Source organism: Chrysemys picta, chromosome 3 (assembly GCF_011386835.1).
Source record: "Chrysemys picta bellii isolate R12L10 chromosome 3, ASM1138683v2, whole genome shotgun sequence".
In the NCBI taxonomy this organism is placed as follows: domain Eukaryota; kingdom Metazoa; phylum Chordata; order Testudines; family Emydidae; genus Chrysemys; species Chrysemys picta.
The window spans coordinates 208840552-208867345 of record NC_088793.1 but is presented as its reverse complement, the minus strand read 5'-3'; the positions used below and the strand labels follow the sequence as shown (position 1 = coordinate 208867345).

Below are 26794 nucleotides of genomic sequence, written 5' to 3'. Positions count from 1 at the left end.
TCTGCAGTGGCAATGCAAACCATGTTAGAAACCATTGTTGTTTTGAACAGTGTTTAAACAGAGTTCCATTAATTTGTTTTGCGACCCAATGCACACAGGGCCAAAAAGAGAGTAGTGGTGAGAGAGAAGGATACAGGCAGAAGATACAAGCTTGCTTAAATGGGCGTTAATGGGGGGGAGGGGTGTTATGCATTCCCAGAATGGATCACCTAAGGGTTATCATCTTGAATATTTTGTTCAGTAATGTTACCAATATTAATTATTCTGATACCATACTTACAAAAGCCATTTCATTACAGTGACAGCTGATGAGCTGTGGAAAGGGGTTTTGGCAGAGACCGGTGCTGGAGCAAGGAAGGGAAGAGGAAAGCGAACCAAGAAAAAGATTAGGAGGGATCTCAATAGAGGCCAGGTCATTGGTGAAGGTAAATACATAAATAACTATAGGACTGATAAATGTGTTGCTCTTACTATTCATAGTGTTTTTGGTTTGTAATTAGGGTTGCCAACTTTCTAATTGCACAAAACCGAACACCCTTTCCCCGCCCCTTCTCCGAGGCCACACCCCCGCTCACTCCATCTCCCACTCCCTCCATCGCTCGTTCTCCTGCACCCTCACTCACTTTCACCAGGCTGGGGCAGGGGGTTGGGGTGCAGGAGGGGGGTAAGGACTCTGGCTGGGGGTGTGGGCTCTAGGATGGGTCTGGGGATAAGGGGTTTGGGGTACAGTAGGGGGCGTGGGCTCCGGGAGGGAGTTTGGGTGCGGGAGAGGGCTCAGGGCTGGGGCAGGGGGTTGAGTTGCGGGAAGGGGTGAGGGGTGTGGGCTCTGGGTGGGAGTTTGGGTGCAGGAGGAGGCTCACGGATGGGATAGGGTGTTGGCGTGCAGGAGGGGGTTCAGCATACGGGCTCTGGCCCAGCAGCACTTACCTCAGGCAGCTCCTGGAAGTGGCCTGCATGTCTGGCTCCTAGGCGAAGGGGACAGTGGGCTCTGTGTACTGCCCGCCCCCCGCAGGCACCGCCCCTGCAGCACCCATTGTCCACTGTTCCCAGCCAATAGGAGCTGCAGAGCCAGCGCTTGGGGTAGGGGCAGCACGCAGGGCCCCCATTGCTGCCCCTAAGCCTAAGAGCTGGACATGCTGGCTGCTTCCAAGAGCTGTGTGGAGCCAGGGCAGGGCATTCTAGTCAAAAACCAGATGCCTGACAACCCTATTTGTAATACTTTTTATAAACAGTGCAGTTAGCACATTGGCATTAATTTCTTTGGAGTTACGACAGTGTGAGATGAGCGCTCTCTCTCTCTCTTTCCTTTTTTCTTAGGTGATTTTGATAATGATGCTCCATTTCACATAGCTGAATTTCCAGCTTTTAATACAAATTCTGTCTTGTGAAAAGCAGTTGAAATATAAGTGAATATTAAAACATCCATTTTATTAGATTCACCTTATGTACTGTTGCGTTTTAATCTTTAATTTTGCATTAAATGCGAGGGAACTCTTTTCATGTTTTGCTTTTCTTAAGGACGTTCTGGTTTCCTTTGGCCTGGTCTCAATACTCCTATAATGAAAAGTGGGGTAGTCCAGACAATTGGTCAACGAGACAAAGAGGAGCAGGAGAAGGTGCAGTCTGAAATTATCCGGAAGAGGGATGAGTGGGAGAAGAGAAGAAAAACAAAGGTGAAGAGAGAGAGAGGCTGGACTGGAAATTCCTGGGGAGGCATCAGTCTGGGACCCCCTGAGCCAGGTCCTAATGGAGGTAAGAAGAGTGAATGTAATTACCTTCTTAGAGAGAGGCAGGGGAAGAAGAATCCATACTTTCTCAGCATTTTACATTTCTTTATAATTATTCTCCTCTATATTAGGAACTATAAGAATTTCTATACACAAACCCAGGCAGTTAAACTGAAGAGTTAGTAATCGTAACTGGACTGACAGTTGTTACATTAATGCTCAGCACTAGTTGACTGCTTCTCAGTTAAACTTTTGTGAGTCTTAAAATGTGAAAACACTTTTTGTCTGTCTTACCTCAGCAGCCCTGAGTACAAGATGTAGCCATATTTGTAGTGTTCCCATTAGCTTAGTAACAGAAATAAAGATTTCATGTTAGCATAAGCAAGGAAAGAATAGCTAATAAAATGTCATATTAGAAATACAAATTATAGGAGATAAGTATAAGGCTATCACCTTGCATATTTAAACTTCTTACCCAAACTCAAGGCCCCGTGCAGTTTGTGGCAAGGTAAGGCTAAATTCTGTTTCATGTCCTAGATCAGTGGTGAGCAACCCGCAGGCCACATGCAGCCCATCAGGATAAGCTAATTGCAGGCGTGAAACGTTTTGTGGACATTGAGCGTCCGCAGGCACGGCGCCCCACGGCTCCCAGTGGCCAGGGCTTGTCGTTCACGGCCAATAGGAGCTGTGGAAGGTGGCGGAACCCAGGAACGTGCTGGCTGCCATTTTGCGCAGATCCCATTGGCTGGGAACAGCGAACTGCGGCCACTGGGAGCTGTGGGGGTCCGTGCCTGCGGACGGTCAACGTCCGCAAAATGTCTCGCGGCCCGCCAGCAGATTACCCTGATGGGCCGCATGCAGGCTGCAGGTTGCCCACCACTGTCCTAGAGTCTCTCCAACAGTCTTTTGTGGTAACTAGAAATTCTACAACAGCTTCATTTAGAACAAAAAAGTTTTTAACAAATTAAATATGAAAACAAGTAACACTCAGCAGAATAATGTCTGTGAAACAGTTAACGTTGACATTTATATTGTCATGTTTAGGTTTTTCTGGTAATATTCCATTGAGATTTACCAGACAGTTCACATTTCTCTGCAGGATTGTTTCAGGCTCTCTGCAGGTTCAGATGTAATTGCACCTATTAAACTTGATTGATGTTTTCAAAGTTTTCTTCACACCCATAAGAGCTAGTAGCATCATTTCTTTTCCTAAACTAAAGTCTAGCTTCTGGAGCATATTTCTGCAGCAAGGGATGGATTCTGTGGCAAATTTAATGGCTGCAGAATACACGGAACCCTTCCCAAATTATGCATATTGAGGTTTTCTAATCTTCTCTCAAGTCACTTCTTTCAGCCCCCCCAATCAGTTTGTGGGTTTTTGTTTTGTATAAACTCCTTCCAGTTTGCCAATACTTTCCAGTAATATGCTGCATGGGACGCCATATAATGTTCCAAGGGTGCATTTGCACCAAAACCATGGAAACTGGAACCATTACCTCACTGTTCTGTGAGGTTATGCCTCTCTGTCTGTTCAGATTTATCTACAGGTTGCCCACCACTGCCTTAGAGGTAATGGTGGATCTTCCATTACTCAAAGACTTTAAGACAAGATTAGACATCTTTCTAAAATACGCACTCTAGCTCAATCACAAGGCTTGATGGAGGGCTCCTTGGGTGACATTTTCAGACCTGTGATGTGCGGATCATCCTAGATTATCCGAATGGTCACTTCAAGCCTAATCCAAACGTCACAGCTAATCGCTGGGACAGCATCTGTTTTGGCAATGTATACGTTCTCATACCGCCATGTAAGGTGGTGAAATGACTCAACTGGGAAAATAAATCGATCAGCAAGGCCTTTTCCTGAGGGAAGGTTAGGAGGAGTGGGTTATTTATACCTTTCTATAGAAGGCAGGGATGGAGGGCCGTGTGTTCGCCCGCACTGCCAAGTTCTGCTCAGACAGGTTCTGCAGCCAGGTATGTGCAGTGTGGCTCTGTGGAGGCAATGCATTAAGGACAAGAATTGCTGTTGGTAACCATGTCTCTTGTTCACTGTGCTGTCTGATTCAGCCATCTATAGAAGCTTAGCTCCACAAATGCTTGTTTAAGAGTGGTTTGGTATTTGAAAATTCTCTCACCTGCCATATGAGAGGCCTACTGACTCCTTTTCCTTTAGAATGTAAGCTCTTCATGGCAGGAACCGTGCGTCTTTCATGGCTAGGAAGAGTACAGCTTATTGTGGGCATAACCAGAAACAAATTATTATTAATGTTTAAAATAGTCAGATAAGAGAGTTAATTTAGTGTTCAGTAAGTTCTGAAACAGGAACCTTGGTAAAGATGTGACCAGTCCTATTGGCAAGGTCCATCACCAAGAGAATTTGTTAGAGTTTATAAAGTGAATCTTGGCATTTGCCAAAGGCTGTGCCAAAGAGACTTGCTTACTGTTCCTTTCCCCGAAGTGGGTGTTAGAGCACAGGCCAGTCATAGAATCATAGAATATCAGAGTTGGAAGGGACCTCAAGAGGTCATCTAGTCCAACCCCCTGCTCAAAGCAGGACCAATTCCCAGCTAAATCATCCCAGCCAGGGCTTTGTTAAGCCGGGCCTTAAAAACCTCCAAGGAAGGAGACTCCACCACCTCCCTAGGTAACGCATTCCAGTGTTTCACCACCCTCCTAGTGAAATAGTTTTTCCTGATATCCAACCTGGACCTCCCCCACTGCAACTTGAGACCATTGCTCCTTGTTCTGTCATCTACCACCACTGAGAACAGCCGAGCTCCATCCTCTTTGGAACCCCCTTTCAGGTAGTTGAAGGCTGCTATCAAATCCCCCCTCATTCTTCTCTTCTGGAGACTAAACAATCCCAGTTCTCTCAGCCTCTCCTCATAAGTCATGTGCTCCAGACCCCTAATCATTTTTGTTGCCCTCTGCTGGACTCTTTCCAATTTTTCCACATCCTTCTTGTAGTGTGGGGCCCAAAACTGGACACAGTATTCCAGATGAGGCCTCACCAATGTCGAATAAAGGGGAACGATCACGTCCCTCGATCTGCTGGCAATGCCCCTACTTATACAGCCCAAAATGCCGTTAGCCTTCTTGGCAACAAGAGCACACTGTTGACTCATATCCAGCTTCTCGTCCACTGTGACCCCTAGGTCCTTTTCAGCAGAACTGCTACCTAGCCATTCGGTCCCTAGTCTGTAGCAGTGCATGGGATTCTTCCGTCCTAAGTGCAGGACTCTGCACTTGTCCTTGTTGAACCTCATCAGGTTTTTTTCTGCCCAATCCTCTAATTTGTCTAGGTCCCTCTGTATCCGATCCCTACCCTCTAGTGTATCTACCACGCCTCCTAGTTTAGTGTCATCTGCAAACTTGCTGAGAGTGCAGTCCACACCATCCTCCAGATCATTAATAAAGATATTAAACAAAACCGGCCCCAGGACCGACCCTTGGGGCACTCCACTTGAAAGTCAAAAGGATCTGACTGCATTTCTGCTTCGTTTGTATCCTTTCTGCCCTAGCTTTCATGAGCCAAGTGAACAGTAGCCGAGGGTAATGGTACAGAATACTCAAAATTCTGCCATGCTCTTGGATTTGCTTTTGTCCCTTATGAGACATTTCTGAAATGGAATTCTGTTTTCAAAAGTAACTTGCAGAGGGGAAGCTTACATTTATTCATATAATTTATATGGGGAAAAGAAGGGTCATGCCCTTTGGTGCCCCAGGTGTAGCACACACCTGGCCAGTGTTTTCTTATCACCATTCTGAAAAGACTAAATCATGAATGTTATGTGAAATGTTTAGTTTTGTAAAGATTGCTTCCTGACTCCTACAGGGCAGAAAAATGATGCTATAGTTGCATTTGACTGATTTACAGAGAAATGTTTCAGGCAGCCCTTTAAATTGAATACCCTTTAAAGTATTGCACTAACATATTATGGTTGATTTGAAGTGACAAGACTTTTTTCCCTGTAGTTGTATAGAAATCTGGATCAAATAAGTCTCATGGTTGCTTGCTTGTTTGCTTGAATCATCGTAGATTGTCTAATATTATATCATTCAAAATATTCTAAAATAATACTAGAGAATAGTGTAGACATGATGGAAGGGAGCCATTTATAGAATTGTTACATCCTCTAGCAATATGACCGTTTCCAATCAATGCATATATGTTCAGTTCACTTAGGGTAGTCATCTGAGTAACAGTTATGCAAGTGGGCAGTTCATGCATGCAAATGATGAAATACACAAATGGATCGTCACTGGAACATACTGTGCACAATTGTTTATTCCCCCAGCATTTCTTCAACAGTGAAGAGCTCGGAAGAATAGAGTGTGCAACTTTGGTCCTGGAATGAGTACAGAGTTTGGATCTCTCAAGAATTGAGTAATGGTGCCCCAAGAGTTTCAGTTTGAATTGAGAGAGGAAGGCTGGTCTTGTCGTCAAGGCACTGTACTGAATTTCAGGATACCTGGGTTCTGTCTCCAGCTCTGCCCCAGACTGAGTGCCTTTGAGCAAGTCACTTAACCTCTCTGTGCCTCACTACTTCTTCCAGAGATTGCACATGTCAGGCCACGGCAGGCGTGCGCACACCCTGGGCACAGACATCAGAGACTTGTTTTTCTCAGCAGTATCTGTTGAGGTGGCTTGAGCACCCTCTGTTACCATACGCCACTGCGGGCTGGTGTCAGAGCAGAGCCACCCACCTCATTTCCTCCTTAATGCCAGTGATGGCTGTCAGAGTGAATCCAGGCTTGAGTGATTCACGTACTTCCCTCACTCCGCTTTCTACATATCTGTACTTTAGTAGCTTGTTGGCTATAGTTAGTTTTAGTCAATTTTTGATAGTTTTAGGGCTAGGTGTCTGATTTTGGTCTCTCTTGACCCTTTTTTCTTGGTACTGGGACCAGTACTGGAAATATGCCTTGCTCATCAGGGTTTAAGTTCTGCAGGATCTGCACAAAGCCTGTGCCAGTCAGTGACCAGCATCCCTCCTGCCTGAAATGTTTGGGAGAATCCCACATTAGTGACAAATGTCACATCTGGAAAAGCTTCAAGCCCTGCCCAAAAAGCGAGAGAGTGGTGAGGCTTAAGGGCTTGCTCGTGGAAGCAGCACTTCGACCCCCATCAGAGTCGTCACACAGGGAAAACGCCTCAACTACATCAGCTTTGGTACAGAGCACCCCACCCGACATGTTTGCAGTTCCTTGGTCCCATTCTTCGGTACTGAAGAAAAGACTCGGACCTTCCTCAGGTTCTGCCTCTTGTTCTTCTGTGTCAGTACCAAAGCAAGACAGAGGCAGACACTCCACAAAGCATTTGTGAGAAAGGCCATCTCTGGAACGCTCATCACCTCCCAAGGGGGATCTCCACCTTCGAGGCCTGTGTCAGGTCTGTTGAGGTTTCCCGTAAAGGTCATTAACAAAGCCAGCAGGCAGTGCCGCACCCAGCCACCTCAGGCACATATGCAGCTGCAAGAAACATGTTTAGTCACTCTACTGGTATTGTTGGCAGCAGAAGGTCTGCAACCCATGCCAATGCCTGGGGCTCATAGCTCACTGCACTGAGATCCTGCAGCACGGTTACCCAAGCCTCCCCTGAAGCTTGTCTTGTCAAGAGGAAAGCCTCCTCTATTTCCCTGCTACCGCCATCCCTGGGCTCAGGCTGTCTTTCAGCCCCTCTTCTGTCAGAGGCATCTGACTCCTCAGGCTCAGAGGTGAGGTCATTTCTGTCCCATCCAGGACACAGCACTCTCCTCCCCCTGCCCCCCTATCAGAGTCATTGGCACCACGGTGCCATATGGCAAACCTGACGTTGGGCCCCAGCTAAAGGTCAATGCCCTGGGTAAGGAGGGGTCCCAGACCCATACCAGTGGCCATTCTGGTAACCATGGGGCATTCCTCCTCCAGCCAGGTCCTGCCCTCAATGCTCCTGGCGCACTGGAGACACGGGCACCAAACGCACTACCCTCCAGACCCCGGTGCAGAGACTGGTTCCGGGCACCAAGAGTACTGTTCTCCCATATCTGCTACTGAGACAGGTTCCGAGCAGCTGGAACTCATGCTAGCAACCACGTCAAATGCCTGCTGCCTCCTCGTCTTTATCATCAGCTGAGGCTGTTGGGCCCTCAAATTACTCACCATGTCAGAGGACCACAGAGCCCATCAACAGCTTTTAAAAAGTGGCCTTTGTACTTGGCATTCAGGCAAAAGAAGTGTCCGAAAGGTCTCACCAGTTGATGGACATCCTGATATCGATGACCCTGGCTAGGGTGACTCTACGAGTTAATTAAACCATCCTGGAGCCAGTCATGGCTCTTTGGGAGGCACCCTCCTCCCTGTCCCCTGCAGCCAAATGAGCCCAGAGGAGGTGCTTTGTCCCCTCTAAGGGGTATGAACATTTTTACTCTCACCAGGCTCTCCTGTGGTGGCAGCTGCCAATGAGAAGGAAAGGCAGGGACATCGAGCTTCCACGCCAAAAAGCAAAGGCTCAAAGAGGCTGGATCTGTTTGGTTGCAAGCTTTATTCTTCAGGAAGCTGCAACTCAGGATTGCAAACCAGCAGGCACCCCTGAGTCGCCATGACTTCACTTTCTGGGAGAACATTAAGAAGTTCAAAGACAAGTTACCCGAGGAGTGTAGACAAGAGTTTGCAGCGATGAGTGAGGAGGGTAAACTGATCGCCAGAACTGCCCTCCAAAACAGTTTTGGATGATAGTTTGGATATGAGAAGGCATTTATGGTTGCAGTCAACTGGGTTTTCCCTAGAGGTCCAACTCACGATCCAAGACCTCCCTTTTGAAGGCCCCTGTCTGTTTTCAGAGAAAATGGATGACAGAATTCATAGCCTCAGAGATTCCAGGGTGACCGACAATCAAATCCCTTGGAATCTATACTCCAGTGATTGGGCGGGGGGGAAAGCAATTTCTTCCACAGTAGCCATTCAGACACCAGAGTTCTGCTCCCTGATCCCAAAATCCACCAAGAAAAATGGAAAGGGATTATAGGAGGTGCCCACCATGGCCCTCTTCAGCATCAGTGGGCTCATACCATCCACCCACCCCCTTCCAAACAGGCATTTTGATGGGATACTCAAGGACAGTGAGTGTACCAGCCACCTTAGTTCCATCTGCTCCCCATCTTTTATTTACCAATCGCTTATCTCATTTCCTAAGTGGTGGGGCCACATAACATCAGATTGGTAGGTCTCAATCACGGTGGAATGGGGGCATGCCATCCAGTTCATTTCTATCCCGCCCCCTTTCCCCATCCGTCTTCAGGGACCACTGTCACGAGATTGCCCTTCAACGGGGGTCCACTCTTTTCTTCAGGCAGGGACCATAGAGGAAGTTCCAATTTCCCTCAGGGGAAAAGGCTTCTATTCCCACTACTTCCTGATCACCAAAGCAAAAGGGGGTCTCAGGCCTAGTTTAGATCTGAACAAATTCCTGAAGAAAATAAAATTCAAGCGCTGGTCCCTATGTGAATTCCACACGTAGGATACGCGTGCACCCAGATCCAGAGATTTTAACAAGCAGCGTCCATTAGCCCAACACCCGTGCATGGGGTGCACGCACACCTACAGTGGAATGGACATGTATCCAGCACATCTTGAAGAACAACAGTTACGGGAAGGTAGGTAACCGCTTTTCCCCATCTCTACAAAGGAGATAATTCTACTTCCTCCTTCCACTCTGTCTTGGCTATTTTGATTTATAAGATCTTTGTGGCAGGGACCATCTCTTAGTTACACAATGGATCCTGGTTTTGGTTGGAGCCTCAAGGCATTAGTGTAAAACAAATTATTGTTTTGGAGAGAGATCTGGTGTTAATTATAGAAGTTAAAGTTATAATAACTTACAAGTTTGCCATTTGATCTGGCATTTTCCAAGCTTAGTCTGAGCCCAGATGTTTCTGGGGCAGGGGTGAAGGAAAAGGTAAGTGGTTTGAACCAGGTCTGTTTAACTATTGAGTTGTTACAAGTATGGTGGGGTGGGGAACATGTTTGTTCCATTTAAGTAAATGTCACAATTTATTTTTTTTTCACAACTCTCTAATTTTAAATTTTCAAACTAATTTAAGACTAGAACTTAACATGTTTTTTACAAAAAATGGAATGCTGACATTTGAAGTTGAAATACATCGCAGTATTGTAGTTAGTTATCACCATAGTTCCAATGCACCAGCGACTTCAGTCAAAACTCATTCTGTACTGATGTCTTGTGCATCTGTAGAGCTTCCATGCGCAGCAGGAGGAAACTGCTCTCCTCAGTGTAGAAATATGTGCTGAGTGCCCCAAATAATTAGAATGAGATAAGTGGTTAGTACGTTTATAACACCTCTGTTCCGTTTATATTGTAACTCCATGAAGTCTAGACTCACTATGCGTCCCCCCCTTCTGCTCCGTAAGATGTGTGCTTTGCTTCTGACATCGTACTACACAACCTTGCTGACAAGGCAAGTTCCATGTTATTTTTAACAATAGTGCATGGTTCCAAAACTTGATATTTTATCCTACCCAATGGGAAATAAAATAAGAATATTAAGAAACTTACAGAATTATGTTGTATTGTAAGCAAACAGCAAAACCTCCCAGGATTGATCTTGTCTTGATAGGCTTGTTTCAGTGAGGTGGCATGGCAAATGTGTTATCAGCATGATGCATGCTGGTCTTCTCAAAGGGCAGAGGCCAGTAATCCACAACAAACCCGAACTTTGTGTACCCTGAAATGGAAAACTAAAGGTACATCTGATGAAGTGGGTTCTAGCTCATGAAAGCTTATGCCCAAATACATTTGTTAGTCTCTAAGGTGCCACAAGGACTCCTCGTTGTTATTACTCTATAAATGTACTGAATGCCTGTCTTATTTTGAATTTAGGGAGCATACATTTCTAAATGAATTTGATCATTTAAAAATATCTTTGCAGATCACTCTAAAGAAAACAAGCAGTGGACTTTAGTTTAGTGTATATAAATTGCAAGCCATGCCCAGAGTCTGCATGCTGCAGGGATTATAAATTAATTTGTATAAGAAGCTTTGTCCCTTTGTAATATTATATCACCTGTCATCACAGGTCGCCCTAGTGCTGTATTGATAATTAGGAGCAAATAAATGAAGTACATATTTGTTTCTTTTCTCCCAACAGAAACTTATGAAGACTTTGACTCCAGGGTAATTGAGGTAAGTGCTGCAAAAATCTTCAAGGATTTATATTTTTAAATATAAAATAATTACATTTAAATCCTACACTTTAATTATTGGCCTCTGATCAATCCGCTTTATTGTGATGGAAGGTAGACTGACTGAGGGAAATATGAAACAATGTTCTATTTCAGATGCATAATAAAATCTGCCTTTCTTTTAACTGATGTTTGATCTTCTGTGCTATACAGATAGTATCTAATTCAGAGGCAGCTTTGTATGACATTGAAAAGACAAATGTTTGAAGATAAAGCTTGTGCCTAGTTCTTCCTTAAGCTAAAGCAGGTTGGTTGAAGAGACTTTCTCATGTCCCCTGTTCTCTCCTACTACAAAACAAAGTTCCATATAGCAAATACCAGCAGTTCTCAAATTGTGGCTCAGGATCCCAAAGTATTTTAATGGGGTCGCCGGGGCCTGCATTAGACTTACTGGGACCCAGGGCTGAAGCTGAAGCCCGATCTCCACCCCTACCTGGGGTGGCAGGGCTCGGGCTCCCTCCCTCATCCCCCACCCTCCCAGGTCATGTAGTAACTTTGTCGTCAGAAGTGGGTTGTGATGCAGTGAAGTTTGAGAACCCCTGGCAAATACTATAGCTCCATTTGTGAAGGCGCAGAAGCAAAAAGACAAGTCCGTTATAAGAGGTGTGCATGGTCGGTCCCCTCCCTTTTTTTAAAACCAGACAAGCCAGGAAGTTTTGTTGTTGTTTTTTAATCTCCCAAATGCCTTACCTGATGTGCCTCAGACCTTCTAGGGGAAACTCTGACCTGGCATAAACTCAAGCATGTGAAATTTCAGGTTGATTTAAGGTGGTGTTGGTAACCACAATCCTAAGGCTGATAACACTGCTCTACAGCCAAAATGCTTCTGAAATAAATGTAGTCAAATTTTACTAATTCTGGGTCACTGAGAACGAAAATGATGCTTAAAATTGTTGATTGGCTCTAGTTTTCAAGATATGCTATTGGGTCAGTATATACGACCCTTGACTTGGGAATGGCGGAGGATAAGTGAGTTATAAAGGGAAGGGATCTCAATTTAAACCAGAAATGACTAAAATACATCTTTGACTGGATCTATGAATAAATCTATGACTGGGTTTGGACAGTACTTGCTTTTTAGGCAAAACAATGAATGATGCAATCTGAAGCTGGTAGTGCGTCATACATGCTATGAATTGCATCATGTTATTCCTAGAAGTCATGGATGATGCAAGCATAACGAAGCTTACATCACTCTGCTGAACAAATTGCCCTAGATCAGCTCTAGAAATCATACAGTGTCGTGCTCTCTTATTTGTCAGTGTTTGATTTTGCAAAGGGACACATTTCTGTTTAGCCAAAGTGAGCAGAGATGCCTCGTACTTGTGTGAACAGTGCAGATAACTTCTGTGAAGTGACTTTTGCATCACAAAAGCGCAGTATAACCACTATGGTTAAGAAAGCCTATCACCTTTATTTTGGCTGCAAAATTGGAGATCAGGACAAGAGGTGGGCCCCACACATATGCTGCAACACTTGTGCAACAAATCTTCGCCAGTGGTTGAACAGGAAAAGGAAATCTATGCCTTTTGCAGTGCCAATGATTTGGAGAGAGCCAACAGATCATACCAGCAATTGTTACTTCTGCATGGTGCCTCCAGTTGGGAAAGGTGTGTCAAAGAAGAAAAAGTGGACTGTGCATTATCCAAGCATTCCATCAGCTATACGCCCAGTTTGTTTCATAGTAAATTTTATGTATATAACCCTTTTGCTGATTTTTAAAGTGTTACATAAACAGGACAGGTGAAATATTATCATGTAAAGCAACCATAAACACATGAAAAGATTTAGGTTTACAATTTATGATTAAAACTCTACTATCTACAAACTATACATAGACATAAAATGTAAAACCTTAAATATCTTAGAAACAGTAGCCAATCAGTTGTTTTAATTGTCATATTTGAATTCAGCACATCAAAATACATAATAAATAGCACATTTTATCTCTGAAGCAGACGACTTCTCAAAAATTGTAGACCAGTGTAATGGAAGGTTAGCCTTCAACCTTAATAATAGAGATGCTCTTGTGTCAGCATATATTTTCTAATTGGATATAATTTTAGTACCTTTTAAATTGTTGAGGAAAAGATGTTAACGCCTACCTATATTTACTTCCACTGGTCTTTTTATGTCGTCTTGATAAGCAAGCTACAACACTGTCTGTAGTTCCCACTATCTAGTTTAGTCTTGACACCGTAGATTCCCTTAGACCTACCTCTCAGTCTTTAGTCACGGTGAAATATTTTGGAATTATTCTGAATCTTCTTCAACTTCATGATTGGTTGCTTTTTTCTACATCTTTGGAATTTTTTTAAGAGCAGTTACATTAAAATATATGGAGAGATATCTATCTCCTAGAACTGGAAGGGACCTTGAAAGGTCATAGAATCCAGCCCCCTGCCAGGACCAAGTACTGATTTTGCCACAGATCCCTAAGTGGCCCCCGCAAGGATTGAACTCACAACCCTGGGTTTAGCAGGCCAGTGCTCAAACCACTGAGCTAACCCTCCCCCTATCATGGTGAATGTTAGCCTGGCACCCAACTTCAGATTACTTTGTAAAAATAAAGTGATCCAAAAGCCTGTGAGAGCAAAAACTCATGTATAATCCTTATTGAGTTCATGCCACAGCATTTTAACACTGGTGAGGAAGATAGATTGTATTACTGTTCTTTTTTCTAATGTTGGGGATCAGGGACCTACAGAAAGTGTAAAACACTTATTGGGCTTTCGGCACTACATCATATTCTATAGAGCAATGATTCTCGCGTCTGAAATGTTGTGTGTGGATGGAGAATGTTATAGACGAGGAAAATTACATGTGCTATCTGCAATTATGACCTATATCCAAGAATTCAGCTTGAAGGGCCTTACAAGCTATTTTCAAGATGGTTCTCAAAAATAAGTTGCATGAAATATGTATATTTGTTAGATTGTTTCTTTTATTTTATTTTATTTGTGTGTGTATTTCTACACACAATATTGTTGGTTGTTGTAAGGCTTAATTAGTTCACATTTGTGTACAAAGTGAGGAGGTAGTGAGAAGTGGTATTGGTTACTAAACCCAGATTGCTATCGAAATATTCTCTAACTGATGGCAAAACTTTAGGCTAAGCGTTATGCATCCAAGTTCCTCACCAGCCATGTTTTTAGGGAACTGGTAGGAGAAAATGATTTTAAACGATTTAAAACTTAATTTCAATTTGAAAACAAAATATTACAAAAATGGAGACTTTGTGGTGGGGAGGTATAAAGTTTTTATTGCACAGGTCTGGAATGACCTCATTATTTATCAATGGTGAAGTTATTAATGAATTATGCAATTCATCCAAAAGTAGTGGACGTTAACACTTAACACCACACAACACCATGCCATCACATATCATGTTTATGCCCCCCATTTGTCTTATATTAGTCTCTCTCTGTTCCATTTGAAATGCTTTAGTTGCTATGGAAACAATGACATTGCATTGGCAGTATTTAGTGATATCCTTAGATACGGAACAAAGTCGATGTCTGTGACTCATTTGCCACCAGTTCACATGCAATATTGTGTCCTTCAGAATGGATAGCAACTGTTTGAATGCCAAAAATGTTTTGCCCTCTATTAGCATGCTCCCCCTTTCTCCCCTGACTGCAATGAGGTTGAGGCTGGGGCAGTGGCTTGGATCTCCATCAGAGGTCAGTAGTTCTTGGACAGCTGTGCCCTTAGTGTCTCAGACCCCTTGAGAGGGCCTGAGCCACCTGCCTCTGAAATTCGTCCTCTTTTTAAGGTGTCTCAAGTTGGGCTCCCAAAAACTCGGCTCACAGAATCACTAGTCACTAGTTGTGACAATCACGGCCCATTTTTATTCCTTTAAAAATAGTCCTGCTTCTCCTTGTAGGGTTACCATATGTCCGGATTTTCCCGGACATGTCCGGCTTTTTGGGCCTCAAATTCCCGTCCGGGAGGAAATCCCAAAAAGCCGGACATGTCCGGGAAAATAGGGAGGGAGGGCCCGGCGGTGCTCGGCCGGGAGCCAGGGGCCAGCGCCCCAGAGCCCAAGCTGAGCCGGATGGGAGACACCAGGTCAGAGCCTCTTGGCCTGGGCCGCCCGGCTGCTGGAGGGAGCCGCTTGGCCAGGGGGGCCTGGACTGGGCCGCGCCGCACGCAGCCCCAGCTTACCTGCTGCCTCCCTGTTTCAGGCTTCCCGCGAAAATTTGATTCGCGGGAAGCAGGAGAGGGGGAGGAGCAGGGGGCGGAGCGTTCAGGGGAAGGAGCGGAGTTGGGGCGGGGCCGGGGCCCCGTGGAGTGTCCTCCTTTTTTAAAATTAAAATGTGGCAACCTGTTCATGGGTAAGTAAGGAGGGAAGGTCAATTATGTGCTGATTGTGGCAGCTTACTGTAGACCAGTGAACCAGCCACTGGGGCCACATGAAATGGCAGGTTCTAGCAGCTTTTCAAAGCAGTAAACCAGGCCAATGACCCTTTTATGAGGCTGCACAGTGGGACCAGACAGCTCTGAAGAGAATTCTTCAGAGGGAGTTTCCAGCAGGAAATTGGGAGAGGAAAAGGTACTCCAAAGTCATAAACCATCATAATGGCCTCTGAAATCTTGTATTTTAAAATGCTGCATAATTTCAAGAGCATAATCTTTTCACTGCCACTTTAAAACAAACTTTCATATGTTATTTTAAAAACAGGTAAAAGTGCTTCTTAACAAAGTTGCTTCAATTCCAAGTTAACTGATGTTTACAGAACAGAGGTGAATAATGAAAATTGGCAGACTCTGAAGTACAGTGGAGCTGACTGGCCTGTAACAGGATTTGTGCACATGCATAAATCTTTGATTTTTAATTGCAAATAAAGTTCTCTTCACCTCATTAGAATTCGATATGTGATTACAAATTTCACACCGTGTGTTTTTTCAGAAGAATTTAATGTAATGACCTGATCCAAAATATAAATATACTATGCAGCTTTTTAAGACGCACCCACCATTGGGCAGCTGCAGACTCTGGCACCGTGGAACGCCCTATAGAAAGCCTTCTTTCTGTCCTGCAGCTGGGACTGGCACACATACTTAGAGGAAAACAAATCCATAGAACAATTCCTTGCCTGCCAGAAGGCCTGTACTCCAGTTCCCCAATGCACCCAGCTCCTGGAGCACCTACAGTAGGTATAGTGCAGATCTCCAATGTGGACCCCAATGGGAAGACAGATCAGATCAATGTAATTGACAAATTTACCTGGGAAGGAAGAGCAGAGTCTTTGGTACCGTACCATCCCCTCTCCATAAAATAGTAATCCACTGCTGCTGACGGGTTCCCTATAACTGAGTGCTTCCTTCCCCACGTGACTAGCTTTCCCCCGTTTGGACCAGGGCTGGAGGGACACTCGTTCCCAGGACTGAGTGTGATTTCCGTGAAGGGGTCTCAGCAGAATCTCTGCTGCTGCTATTCACAAGCAGGTGGCCTCAGGTGGCTGCAGAAGGCTGTGCAGAGCGAGCAGCCAGGGAGGTTCTTGGCGCTGGATGGGCCCTGCAGAATGTGACTAGCATAGCTTTGGCATATGAATAATATGAATAATATAATGATAAGTACCAAGCATGTATCTAATATTTTATGATAGCATGTCATTCTGGAAAGCTGGCTACAGGCTGCAGCTAAGGGTTCTCTTGATGCATCTTCCAGCGATAGTCCTGAACACACTGCGGCAGGATGGTGCTTGTCAGTGACTTCTGGCCAGTTAACTACATATGAATTTCTGCAGCTGAGATATTTTCTAACTATAGAGTTGTGCATCGGCCTCTTAGACTATAGGCCCAATGAAAAGCTTGTGTCTCTCCCAGAGCTATCATAGTTTTCGTTACAAGAACATTCCCACTTGATAAGTATCCAGCAGTTTCATTATTAAATTCAGTAGATTTCTAACTCCATTTCTAATCGTGATCTGAGTGGTGGGGGATAAGCAAGGACATTACACACCCCTTAATCCACAGCAGTTCTCTTTGAAGACTTTGGGAGATTTGCACAAAGATCAAGTGTGGAATATGGCTCTTATACCTGGGTTCTAGTTCAGGCTGTGCCACTGGCTTGCTTCGGCAAGTCACGTACCTGCTCTGTGCATCTGTTTTCCCATCTGTAAATGATGATGATTCTGATCTTCTTTGTATAGCACTTTGAGATCTATAAAACCTGGGAAGTAGTAGTATTCTGATTATATAGTAACTAAACTTTCACTTATTTAAGTGTCTTGTCACATTCGGGGGTAAACAAGGCTTGCTTTTAGGACCATCACTGTGTTTCTGCCCTTTTTCTCTTCCCTTCCTCCTCCCTGTCTGTCTTCTTCTCTCAACACTTTCCCCCAAGCAGCAGCTCCCACTTCCCTCCTGCACTCTTCCCTTATTCTATATGCTAATGTGATCAGCAGTGAAATAGTTAAATGTCCACAGTAGGCTTTACAATTAATATCCCAGAGAGATGAACAGGATAACGGAGTGCCTCACACAGTTTGTTGCTTCAGGGTGTTTGCTGAGTCTGATGACAACACCGCATTGGTGTAAACGCCATTCACACTGAGAAGTCATCTTCGCAACCATTAGGACCGAAACACTATTCATATTTTTTAAATAAAAGCTGAGATTCAGCAGATTCTGTACCTGTCATGGGACCACCCCAGTAAATCAAATGTGTGTTTACACTGGTGCGTAAGTTATTTCTTATGAGCACCATTGTTTTAATAGAATCGTAGAAACAGAGGGCTAGAAGGGCCCTCAAGAGGTCATCGTCCGGTCCAGCCCCCACGCTCAGGCAGTATACGATCTCTGACCGGTGTCTAACCCGTTCCTAAAAATGATAGTACAATAAACAGTTTTTGCAGTATCAGAAGCTGATTGCCCACTGTAATGCCTTTTTTGTTTTTCTCTTCACACTGTCTTTAAAGAAAAAGGCAGGTGACCAATGCCAGGTTAAACTTCCTAGGGCTTGGTCTACACTAAACCCCCAAATCGAACTAAGGTACGCAACTTCAGCTACGTGAATAACGTAGCTGAAGTCGACGTACCTTAGTTCGAACTTACCGCCGTCCAGACCCGGCAGGCAGGCTCCCCCGTCGACTCCGCGTACTCCTCGCGGCGAGCAGGATTACCGGAGTCGACGGGGAGCACTTCTGAGTTCGATTTATCGCGTCCAGACTAGACGCGATAAATCGAACCCAGAAGTTCGATTGCCTGCCGCCGAACCAGCGCGTAAGTATAGACAAGCCCTAGGAAGTGCATGCATTTCACAACATACAGCTATTCAGGATAACCTATTGATTCAGCTGCATCCACTATCAAGAAAAAAGTCTGTATGGGTAGTAAATGTGCAAGCCTGTACATGTTAACCCATGTAACGCAGAAAAGAAGCATAAATGGTTAGTGTGGAGTTTGAACATATAAGTCACCCCCACACTCATGTAGATAGTAGACCTCCGTGCAGAATGCTCTCTTTGGGAGCTTCCACCATATGTCCTGAAATGCTATACACTGGCAGATAGGACGCTGTTCTCAAAGCTCTGTTCTTTTCTTTTCATGTCTCTTCTGTGCACTTTTCAATGCTGTCCTTTATGCCTGGAGCCATATTCGCTTCCCGATTCTCGGGCCACCTCTCTTCGTTCACGCAAGTCTCTCTAAAAACAAACAGCAGCTTCAGCAGGCTGACAAGCGAGTTTATAAATAAACCCAATAAGTTGGATGATGCAGCCTTCAGACTGTTCATCTATTGGAAAAGCTCTGAGGGGAATTTACCTATAGAAGTCAGCTGGGAGAGAAGGCAAATATTGGCTACCAAACACCTGTCAGTTAAGAAGGGAAGGAGGACACCCTCCCCCAATCCTGACACACCCTCAGAAGGTACGTAGTGTGTTGGGTGGAGGACCCAAGTGAGACTTGCTCCTGACCCTGTCCCTTTTGCCAGCTCTTCAGGGCTTAACGCAGCACCAGTCCTGCAATAATCTTCATGCTTCCTGCACAGTTTGGGGTAAGAGACAGGATGCATGAATTATATGGCCCCATTACGGTCTAATTTAAATGAGGAATAGCTACTGTAAGATAGGTCAGTGGCTCTCAATGTTTCCAGACTTCTGTACCCCTTTCAGGAGGCTGATTTGTCTTGTGTACCCCCAAGTTTCACCTCATTTAAAAATTACTTGCTTACAAAATCAGACCTAAAAATACAAAAGTGTCACACCACACTGTTACTGAAAAATGGCTTGCTTTCTCATTTTTACAATATAATTATAAAATAAATCAATTGGAATATAAATATTGTACTTACCTTTCAGTGTATAGTATATAGAGCAGTATAAACAAGTCATTGTTTGTATGAAATTTCAGTTTGTACTGACTTTGCTAGTTCTTCTTATGTAGCCTGTTGTAAAACAAGACAAATGTCTAGATGAGTTGATGTACCACATGGAAGACCTGTGCGTATCCCATGGGGTACGCATATCCGTGGTTGAGAACCACTGAGAATAGGGAATACAAAAAGTCTTTTAACAACAATACTTTCACATAGACTTCTAAAAGTTACTTGTATTTTATCTAGTGGTTTAAAAAACAATGTGGAAGCAGAAGTTCAGATACTTGTTGTTGTACCAGGGATATCATCTGTGGATGCAAGAGGCAATTTTCTGTCTGATTATTTTTAGCTGTCTCTTGCCTCCCTGTCTTGTCCATTTGTGTCACCTCTTCTAAATCTGTAGCCAGTTGCCTCTTGGTTGAAATGGTACTGGCACATCTTGTGATATATTTTTCCATACAGAAATGTTGAATTCAGAACCCATATTCATCAGCATTTGAAAACTAAAGAGAGGAAGATTTGAGGTGAAAATAGGAAGCTCTCTTTTTGACTCCATTGAAATACATTGGGTGGACAGAGTGGGAGAAACTGAGATTTTTTGCTAATATTGGAATAGCATTTTAGAACCACCTTAGCAACTAACAAAAATGTCTTGTGTGATTGAAAGGGGGAGGGGATGGCACACTGGAAATTACATCTGAGTTAACACACTGACAGAACATTGTTCATTAATCTGAAAATGATATACAATTATAACAGTCCCATTTAAAATGTTATTTCAAGCAACTTTACAGCCTGCTTTAGCTCTCTACAAAGAAAGGGACAAAAGCACTTCCCCAGACTGTGTACACTGGTTCACCAACCCCTTCTTCACCCAAATGTGCAGTTAGCTAAAGCTGTTATGACAGCTGTATTCCTGAGCAGCCATCCGATGGTCCCTGTCCTCCTCTGATAAATTGGTCACTGCTCTTTGGACTTAATTTTCTCCTCATGCCCTTGCTGAGAGGATCATCCAATGGGAAAGTGACTGGCTGTCTGTATTATTGCCATCAGCTACCCCGGCTATTAGATTGTTCGTCTGTTCTTGTGTGAGGTCTCCTGGGGGACCTGGGCGCTGCATTTTCAGACATGCTTAGAATCCACAGTTCTCTTTGACTTCAGTTGGAGTTATAAATGTTCTGCACATCTGAAAAGCCAGCCCAAGTTGTCTCAAGTTGGACATCCAAAATCAGAGCCCACTTTTGAAAATGTGGGTGACTGTTCTGTAGTCACACAGGAAGTATGTGGCAGAGTATGGGAATAGAACCTAAGAATCCTGATTTGATATTGTCTCCTTGTTTACTTGTATTCTCTACTCTGTCCATCTGTCTTTTTTCTAGTTAAATTGTAAGCTCTTTGGGGGCAGGGACTATTGTTTTGTTCTGTTTGTTCAGCACCTAGTGTGGTGTGGTCCTGGTCCATGACCAGGGCTTGTAGGCACTATAGTAATAAGCCACTAGACCACGCTTCTTCCTTCTCGGTTTCAAAGGAGGAAATTTAAAAATCAATAACTCCAAAGTTGGAAACATTTTAGAATTGATTTTCACCCAAAGTGAGCTTCAGTAGCTGTGTTCCCAACTCTAGACAGGGAGCTCTATCATGGATGCATTGACAAACTCTTTACTGCTGGGTGCTGAAATAACACTAGAATTGTTCCATTCCTCTTTCTTCACTAAGAAAAAAATAAGCCTATCTATGTATAAAAGTTCGAAAATGTTTAGTCTCCACAGATTGCCAGATCGCCTATATGACTTACATGAAATATCTTGATTGATTAAAGTGTTGTGATGTTTTGTCGGGTTACACAAAATAGTTTTTTGCTTTATTTAGATAGATGATGTGTGTCCAAAGAGTGTTGCTTCACTGAGTTTTAATTCACATAGCCCTTGTGAAGTTTTGCTGAATTGCTGTTTTCTGAAGATATTTCATCTTTGCTGTTGTGAGTAAACTAACTGAGGATTCATCGTAGAGTGTGGTATAATCAATAAATCATATGCCAGATGTAGTCATTCTGCACGTTAAGTCATATTTTACACCACTCGGTGCAGATTTTAGACTTGTTTTTCTGGGTTATAATTGCTAGAAGTTAAGTTCCATCTGTTTTCCCTCAAAGGAAGGGGGATGAGCAGAAGTTCCCTTTGACTTAACACTTCCATGTCATCTATTCCTTTGTGAAGGCAATTCTTTCTCCTACATAGTTGCCTGAAATAAACGGACTTCATTCCTGAGAATAAATTTACATGACACGTTGGTCATGGCAGTTGATTAGGATTGCCTCCGAGAGCACTAATGCTTTGAGAAAATAATATGAATGTGTGGTCTAAAAGGCTTTAGCTAGTAAATGAAGATCAGTCTCAATGCTAGCAGTATCTCACTTTCTGTGACTCTGTTCACCTGTGTGTGATTGCACAACCCTTACGTAAGAGGAGCTCAGGAACTAGGGCGCTTCACGGTGGTGACATGCTGTCTCACTCCTCAGCTTTCCATGCCCATAGCCCCACTCTTTTATACTTTAGCAGAAAGTAATGAAACAGTGAACAACATATCCTCACTCTGCTGAGCCCTAATTTCCCTGCAGGTAAACCAGGATCCCTTAGACAGGTCGAAACCCCACTAAGAGGAGCCACCCTGACAGGCTGGTTTAAAAAAAACCCAAAACAATACCTGGTAGGAAATGTCCTTTCTGTCCCCAGAGTTGAGCAGTTACCCAAGCAGCCAAAATGAAGAGTGCACAAGGAAGCATCCTCCCCTTTGTGCTCGCACAGCTGAACCCTTTACTGACTTCTGTATGGCATGGAGGCACCTGCTACCAAGTTAGGAACACTTTTCCCAGCATTGCCGGGGAGGGGAAGAGGCATCATCTCACTTTCCTCGCTGGTCCGTCACCGCCCAGGTGGAGCTCCCCTGTAGCAGTGAAATAGACCACGCCTTCTCATATGGCTCTTCAGTTCATGAATATCCTGGGGATCGGCAAAGCACAAAATTCTTAAAAACCATGAGATACATTTTTCTTAAAACTGTGGGTGGAAGTTTGTGGATTTCTAAATTTATTTTCTAACAAGTGTGTCAAAATAGAATTTATTTTAATTTAGTCACACCTCCGTTGCAGTATGTAGTTAAAACTAAAATATTCTAACAGCACCCGAGAGTTCTTTGCTTTTGTTTAGCTTCATGGTGTACTGTTGCAAGTGGCTTTTGCTCTTACAGTTCCATGTTTCAGTTGATTGCCAGTTTGGATACTACAGAGAAGGTTTTAGGTAATGTTGGGGCCTTCCGTGTATGTTATGTTAGATGGGTTTTTTTGTTTGTTTGTTTTGTTTTTTACAGTCAAGGTATAGCTATTAGATTAAATTATAAAACTAGCCATTGCACCATACAGTACTATCGCAGTTAAAGTCTGTTTATATCTGCTTCATTTGAACAGGAAAAAATGTTTTTAGGAGCAGCAGGAGGCTGTGTGGTTTTAATAGAGTATTATGAATTTCAGCTGATAACAGTAAGAATGGTGGGTCGTTTAAGAGATCTGTCATCAGCAGCAAAGGTTGTTGGTATCCAAGGCCAGCTATAAACTGAAGTAGATAATTGAGTCCCATCATTTATATGGTAAGGAGCCTGGGTTTTGAAATAAACAAGTCTTGTTAGTATTCATACTTTAAATAGATGGCATACCTAGTGCTTCATTTGTATGCATTTTCTGTTTTTGTCATTCGTATTATCCTGTGCTGCTGCTGTCAGGGTGAAAGGACGGGGTGAAAGCTAACCCGCAAGGCTGTTTAATTTTATCCTTCATTTGCCATGCTTTTGTCAGCAGTTCTCTGGAAGTTAAATATACTGCTTTGCAAGAACCTTTTTATGAACAAAGTTGCAGCCTTACCAATGTTTTGTGAACAACAACAACAACAAAATGTTACCCTACTGTGAACACTGGCTGTGTTTAGCTACTGAAAGAGAGTAGTAATATTTGGAGGTAGTGCCATTTAGCAAAAGAAAAAGCTGGCTTAACTTTTCCCTAAATATGAATTAAGATACAAACGTGCTGAGGTTTCCAGTGAGCCGGCTCAGAGATCGTCACAAAGAAATACTGGCCTACTCTGAGTATTAAAGGGTAGGACTGGGTGTTGTTTCAAGATGTGATTTCTAGTCCTGGCCCTCCTGTGTGATTTTGAGCTAGTGACTTAAACTCCCTCCCTGTACCTCACTTTCCCCATCTGCCAATAATACTTCCAGTTTCACAGAGATGTTGTCAGGCTCACTTCGTTGTTTGCTGAATGCTTTGAGATCCTAGACTGGCAGGTTCAAAAAAAGCCAAAAGTGACAGTGGTGCTTATTACTTAAATTTTGAGCTAATGAGGATTAATAGCTACAGTTATGTTTGACAGAGATTACATGTGCTATTGTTACACCTGTAAATACAAGAGCTCTTTTCTTTTGTCATCTGTAATAAAATTAACTCATTTTCTTTCCTCACAACACGGGGCCTTCAGTGAACCGTGTGGCCACTTAGTAAATGCAATGCATAACAGTGTTCTGCAGTACTGCAGTGCCTTGCAGTTTAGCAGGGTCAAAATTAGAAAGCGAGACTTAGTATGCATGAAATAAATCAGGGTGGCGTCAAAGCTTGTAAGGTGAAGTCAGAGTTCCTTTGACTCTTACACACAGGCAAAGGGAAGCTTTAGAAGGAACCAGAGTGTAGTAATAAACAAATGCCCTTTATCAAGGGCAGACTGGTTGTTTTGCTTGACACTGAAGCTGCCTCTGCCATTTGTAGAAACTCTCTGCCTTCTGATCATTTACTCTTGTTTTCAGATTTTTGAGTTTTCGTTGCTTCTCTTTGATCATTGTCAGTTCAGTTGAGGAATTTTGTATAGGTCTGGCAACCTTTTAGCTGGGTCCTAGATCAATAATGCAACCCCTCCGAAATGTTGGATTCTTTCTACACATGTAATATCCTTTTCAGTGAGACACAAATCTGAAAGTTTCAGCAAAGCACAGTGCTGTTTCTTTTCTAACCATTGGCGTATGTTTCAGTGGGTTAGTTACAGGGAAGTGTGCATTTGAATAAGCAGTTTGGTACACAGAATATACCTAATATTATACAGGAAAATAAAGTACACAGGAAGCAACACAAGGATATTAACAATAACACACTCGAAGCAAGAAGCCAACCCTGTATATGGTAGAAAGCAAACATGTAAATGTTACAGTCTGTATATAGAGTTTGGTGTGACATAAGTTAGGGCTTGTCTACATTAGTTTGCACTAGCAAGGGTGTAAATTCTAGTGCATGCTAGCGTGTTGCACACAAACTGGCCAGTGTGGACCCTGTTGGCGCACACTAAAAGTTCCCAATTTCCCACACTTTCACTATCAACGGTTCAGTTCAACTTGTGGAAGCAACAGTGGCCAAACACCAGTATTTTAACCAGCATGTCCCCTGCTCAGCATCACTGGCAGCATGTCAACACCAGTGGAGCTGCACTGATGGTAGTACAGCAGTGGGAAATTTGAAGAAAACTGCTACATGAGACCCTTACGCATAATTCCTGTAGTTTTTTGGACTAGCTTGAAACACAAAGCTGAGTAGTCTGTGGATGCAACATGAAAATACAGTCAATGTCAGCATGCTTTAATCCAGTATTTCTCAACCTTTTTGATACTAGGGACTGGCTTGCTGCCTTCCTAAACTGTGTCAGAGAGACCTCCGGGACCGGTGCCAGTCCACAGACTGCTCGTTGAGCAACACTGCTCTAATCTGCATAACATTGCTAACAAAACCTGCATCCTGCATTGTTCTAATCATTCATGTCTGCATCTTCTAAGTAGAAATATATTTTCGTTATGCTATTAAAGATTGTTACTGTGATGTAAGTTGGTGTTTAAAGGTCATTGTTTCAATTAACCTTGAGCCACCTAGCAATAATTAGCATGTGTTTAAAGTGAATGTTTTCGGTTTTTAAATAATCTCTCTGATAGAGTAGGTGGGGTTTTTAACTAATTTTATTACTGCTCCTCCCACAACAGGATTTTTTTCTGGCAAAAATGAAACTTCTTATTAACTATTACATTATTAATGCATAGAATCACAGATTACAACTTTTTCGTAAGTCACTGAATGTTAAGGTTTTCTAGACAATGCTTTTACAAATGGCACAATGAAAGAAAAATATTGCAAAAGTGAAATGTGGCATGAAATTGCAGTGTCTGCGATGTTTGACATTTTTGACTGAAAAATTATAAGGTACACGTGAAATTTCTTGAGTAATAATTCACTTCAAATGAGATGTTGGCTCACACTTGCTTTTCAAATATCATAGCTTTGGCATTGTCTTCAGAATAAATGGAAAGTCGTCTTTTCTCTGGATAATGTTGACAATGTCCGTCAGATACAATGAAAAGCATTTCCTATGTTTTTTTTTTTTAAACCACCTTTGAGAACAGCACCCGAAATGTTACCAATAAGAGAATGAGAGGTCACAGCCATAAACTAAGCTTTTTCAGATAGTTTGGGGGTTAGAATTTGGTCTGTCTGTAAAATAGGGTTTTTCTGATGCCAATTGCAATTTGTATTTTTATAAACAAATCTTCCTACCTTCATCATTCAGCCTCCCAGCCTATAAATCGTTGGCTTGGGATGTTTGAGAGATTGCGAGTGGAACATTAAACTATGAAGTAATTTACAGTTTGGTAGCCTGGAATGTGGTTCTGACTTACAGATCCTCCTATGAAAATAAACAAAAACAATTTCTGATATGACTTCTATGGATATGCCTTCATTGCAGCGGTAACGCAGATGATCAACACTTGGGTTATCCCAGCTCAGGTGTGAAGCGAGGCACACTTGAGTTACTGGGTCCACTCTGGTGCTGCACTTACTCATGTGGGTCTCTAGGACTTATGTGGGCACATCATATAGTTCTTAGTGCTGCAGTGAGCTGAGACCCTCTGATTCTTTCCGAGCAAATTGTGGGAGAGTTTGTCTGTCCTGGGCACACACGGGGAATTGTAGGAAGGCATTGGAGTAGCTTAGCCTGCGTCCTCACTGCAAAGTGCATGGGTTACCTGAGTGAAAGCAGCACTTGGGCTTTAGCCTATATTACCAGTCAGGCCAACTAGCCTGAGTTGAAAACACCACCACGCTTGGGTCAGAAGTTTATTCTATGGATGGGTCTAGGGGCAAATAAGAGCATGAGTTACTTCTGCAGCTTCTCTTTAGGCTATAGCATCCCGATTTGTACTGCCATTATTCCTCCGTTGAAACTGTAGCTATTCCTTCCTTTTTATAAATAAATATTTTATGTGGTTTGGTTTGGTTTTTCAAAGAGGTGCTCTGTTATTTTCATTTCTCCAGAGAAAGCTGAATTTAAATGTGTTAGCACTGAATAATGAATGAAGTGAGGAGAATCAATTCAAGATACATACACTGTGACTAAGGTTGACAATATATCAGTGTACAGATTTTAAA

The 26794-nt window shown here is 43.2% G+C and overlaps 1 protein-coding gene across 4 annotated transcripts in view; it reads left to right on the top strand.

Moving 5' to 3' along the window:
* MRPS5 (mitochondrial ribosomal protein S5) overlaps positions 1-26794 on the top strand; it is a 280021-nt gene that overhangs the window by 229539 nt on the left and 23688 nt on the right. For all 4 annotated transcript variants that reach the window (XM_005293563.5, XM_042852719.2, XM_065590908.1 and 1 more), the window contains 3 exons: positions 300-425; positions 1519-1752; positions 10877-10911. In XM_005293563.5, coding sequence (XP_005293620.2) covers positions 300-425; positions 1519-1752; positions 10877-10911 — 395 coding nt within the window. The remainder of the gene's footprint in view (positions 1-299; positions 426-1518; positions 1753-10876; positions 10912-26794) is intronic.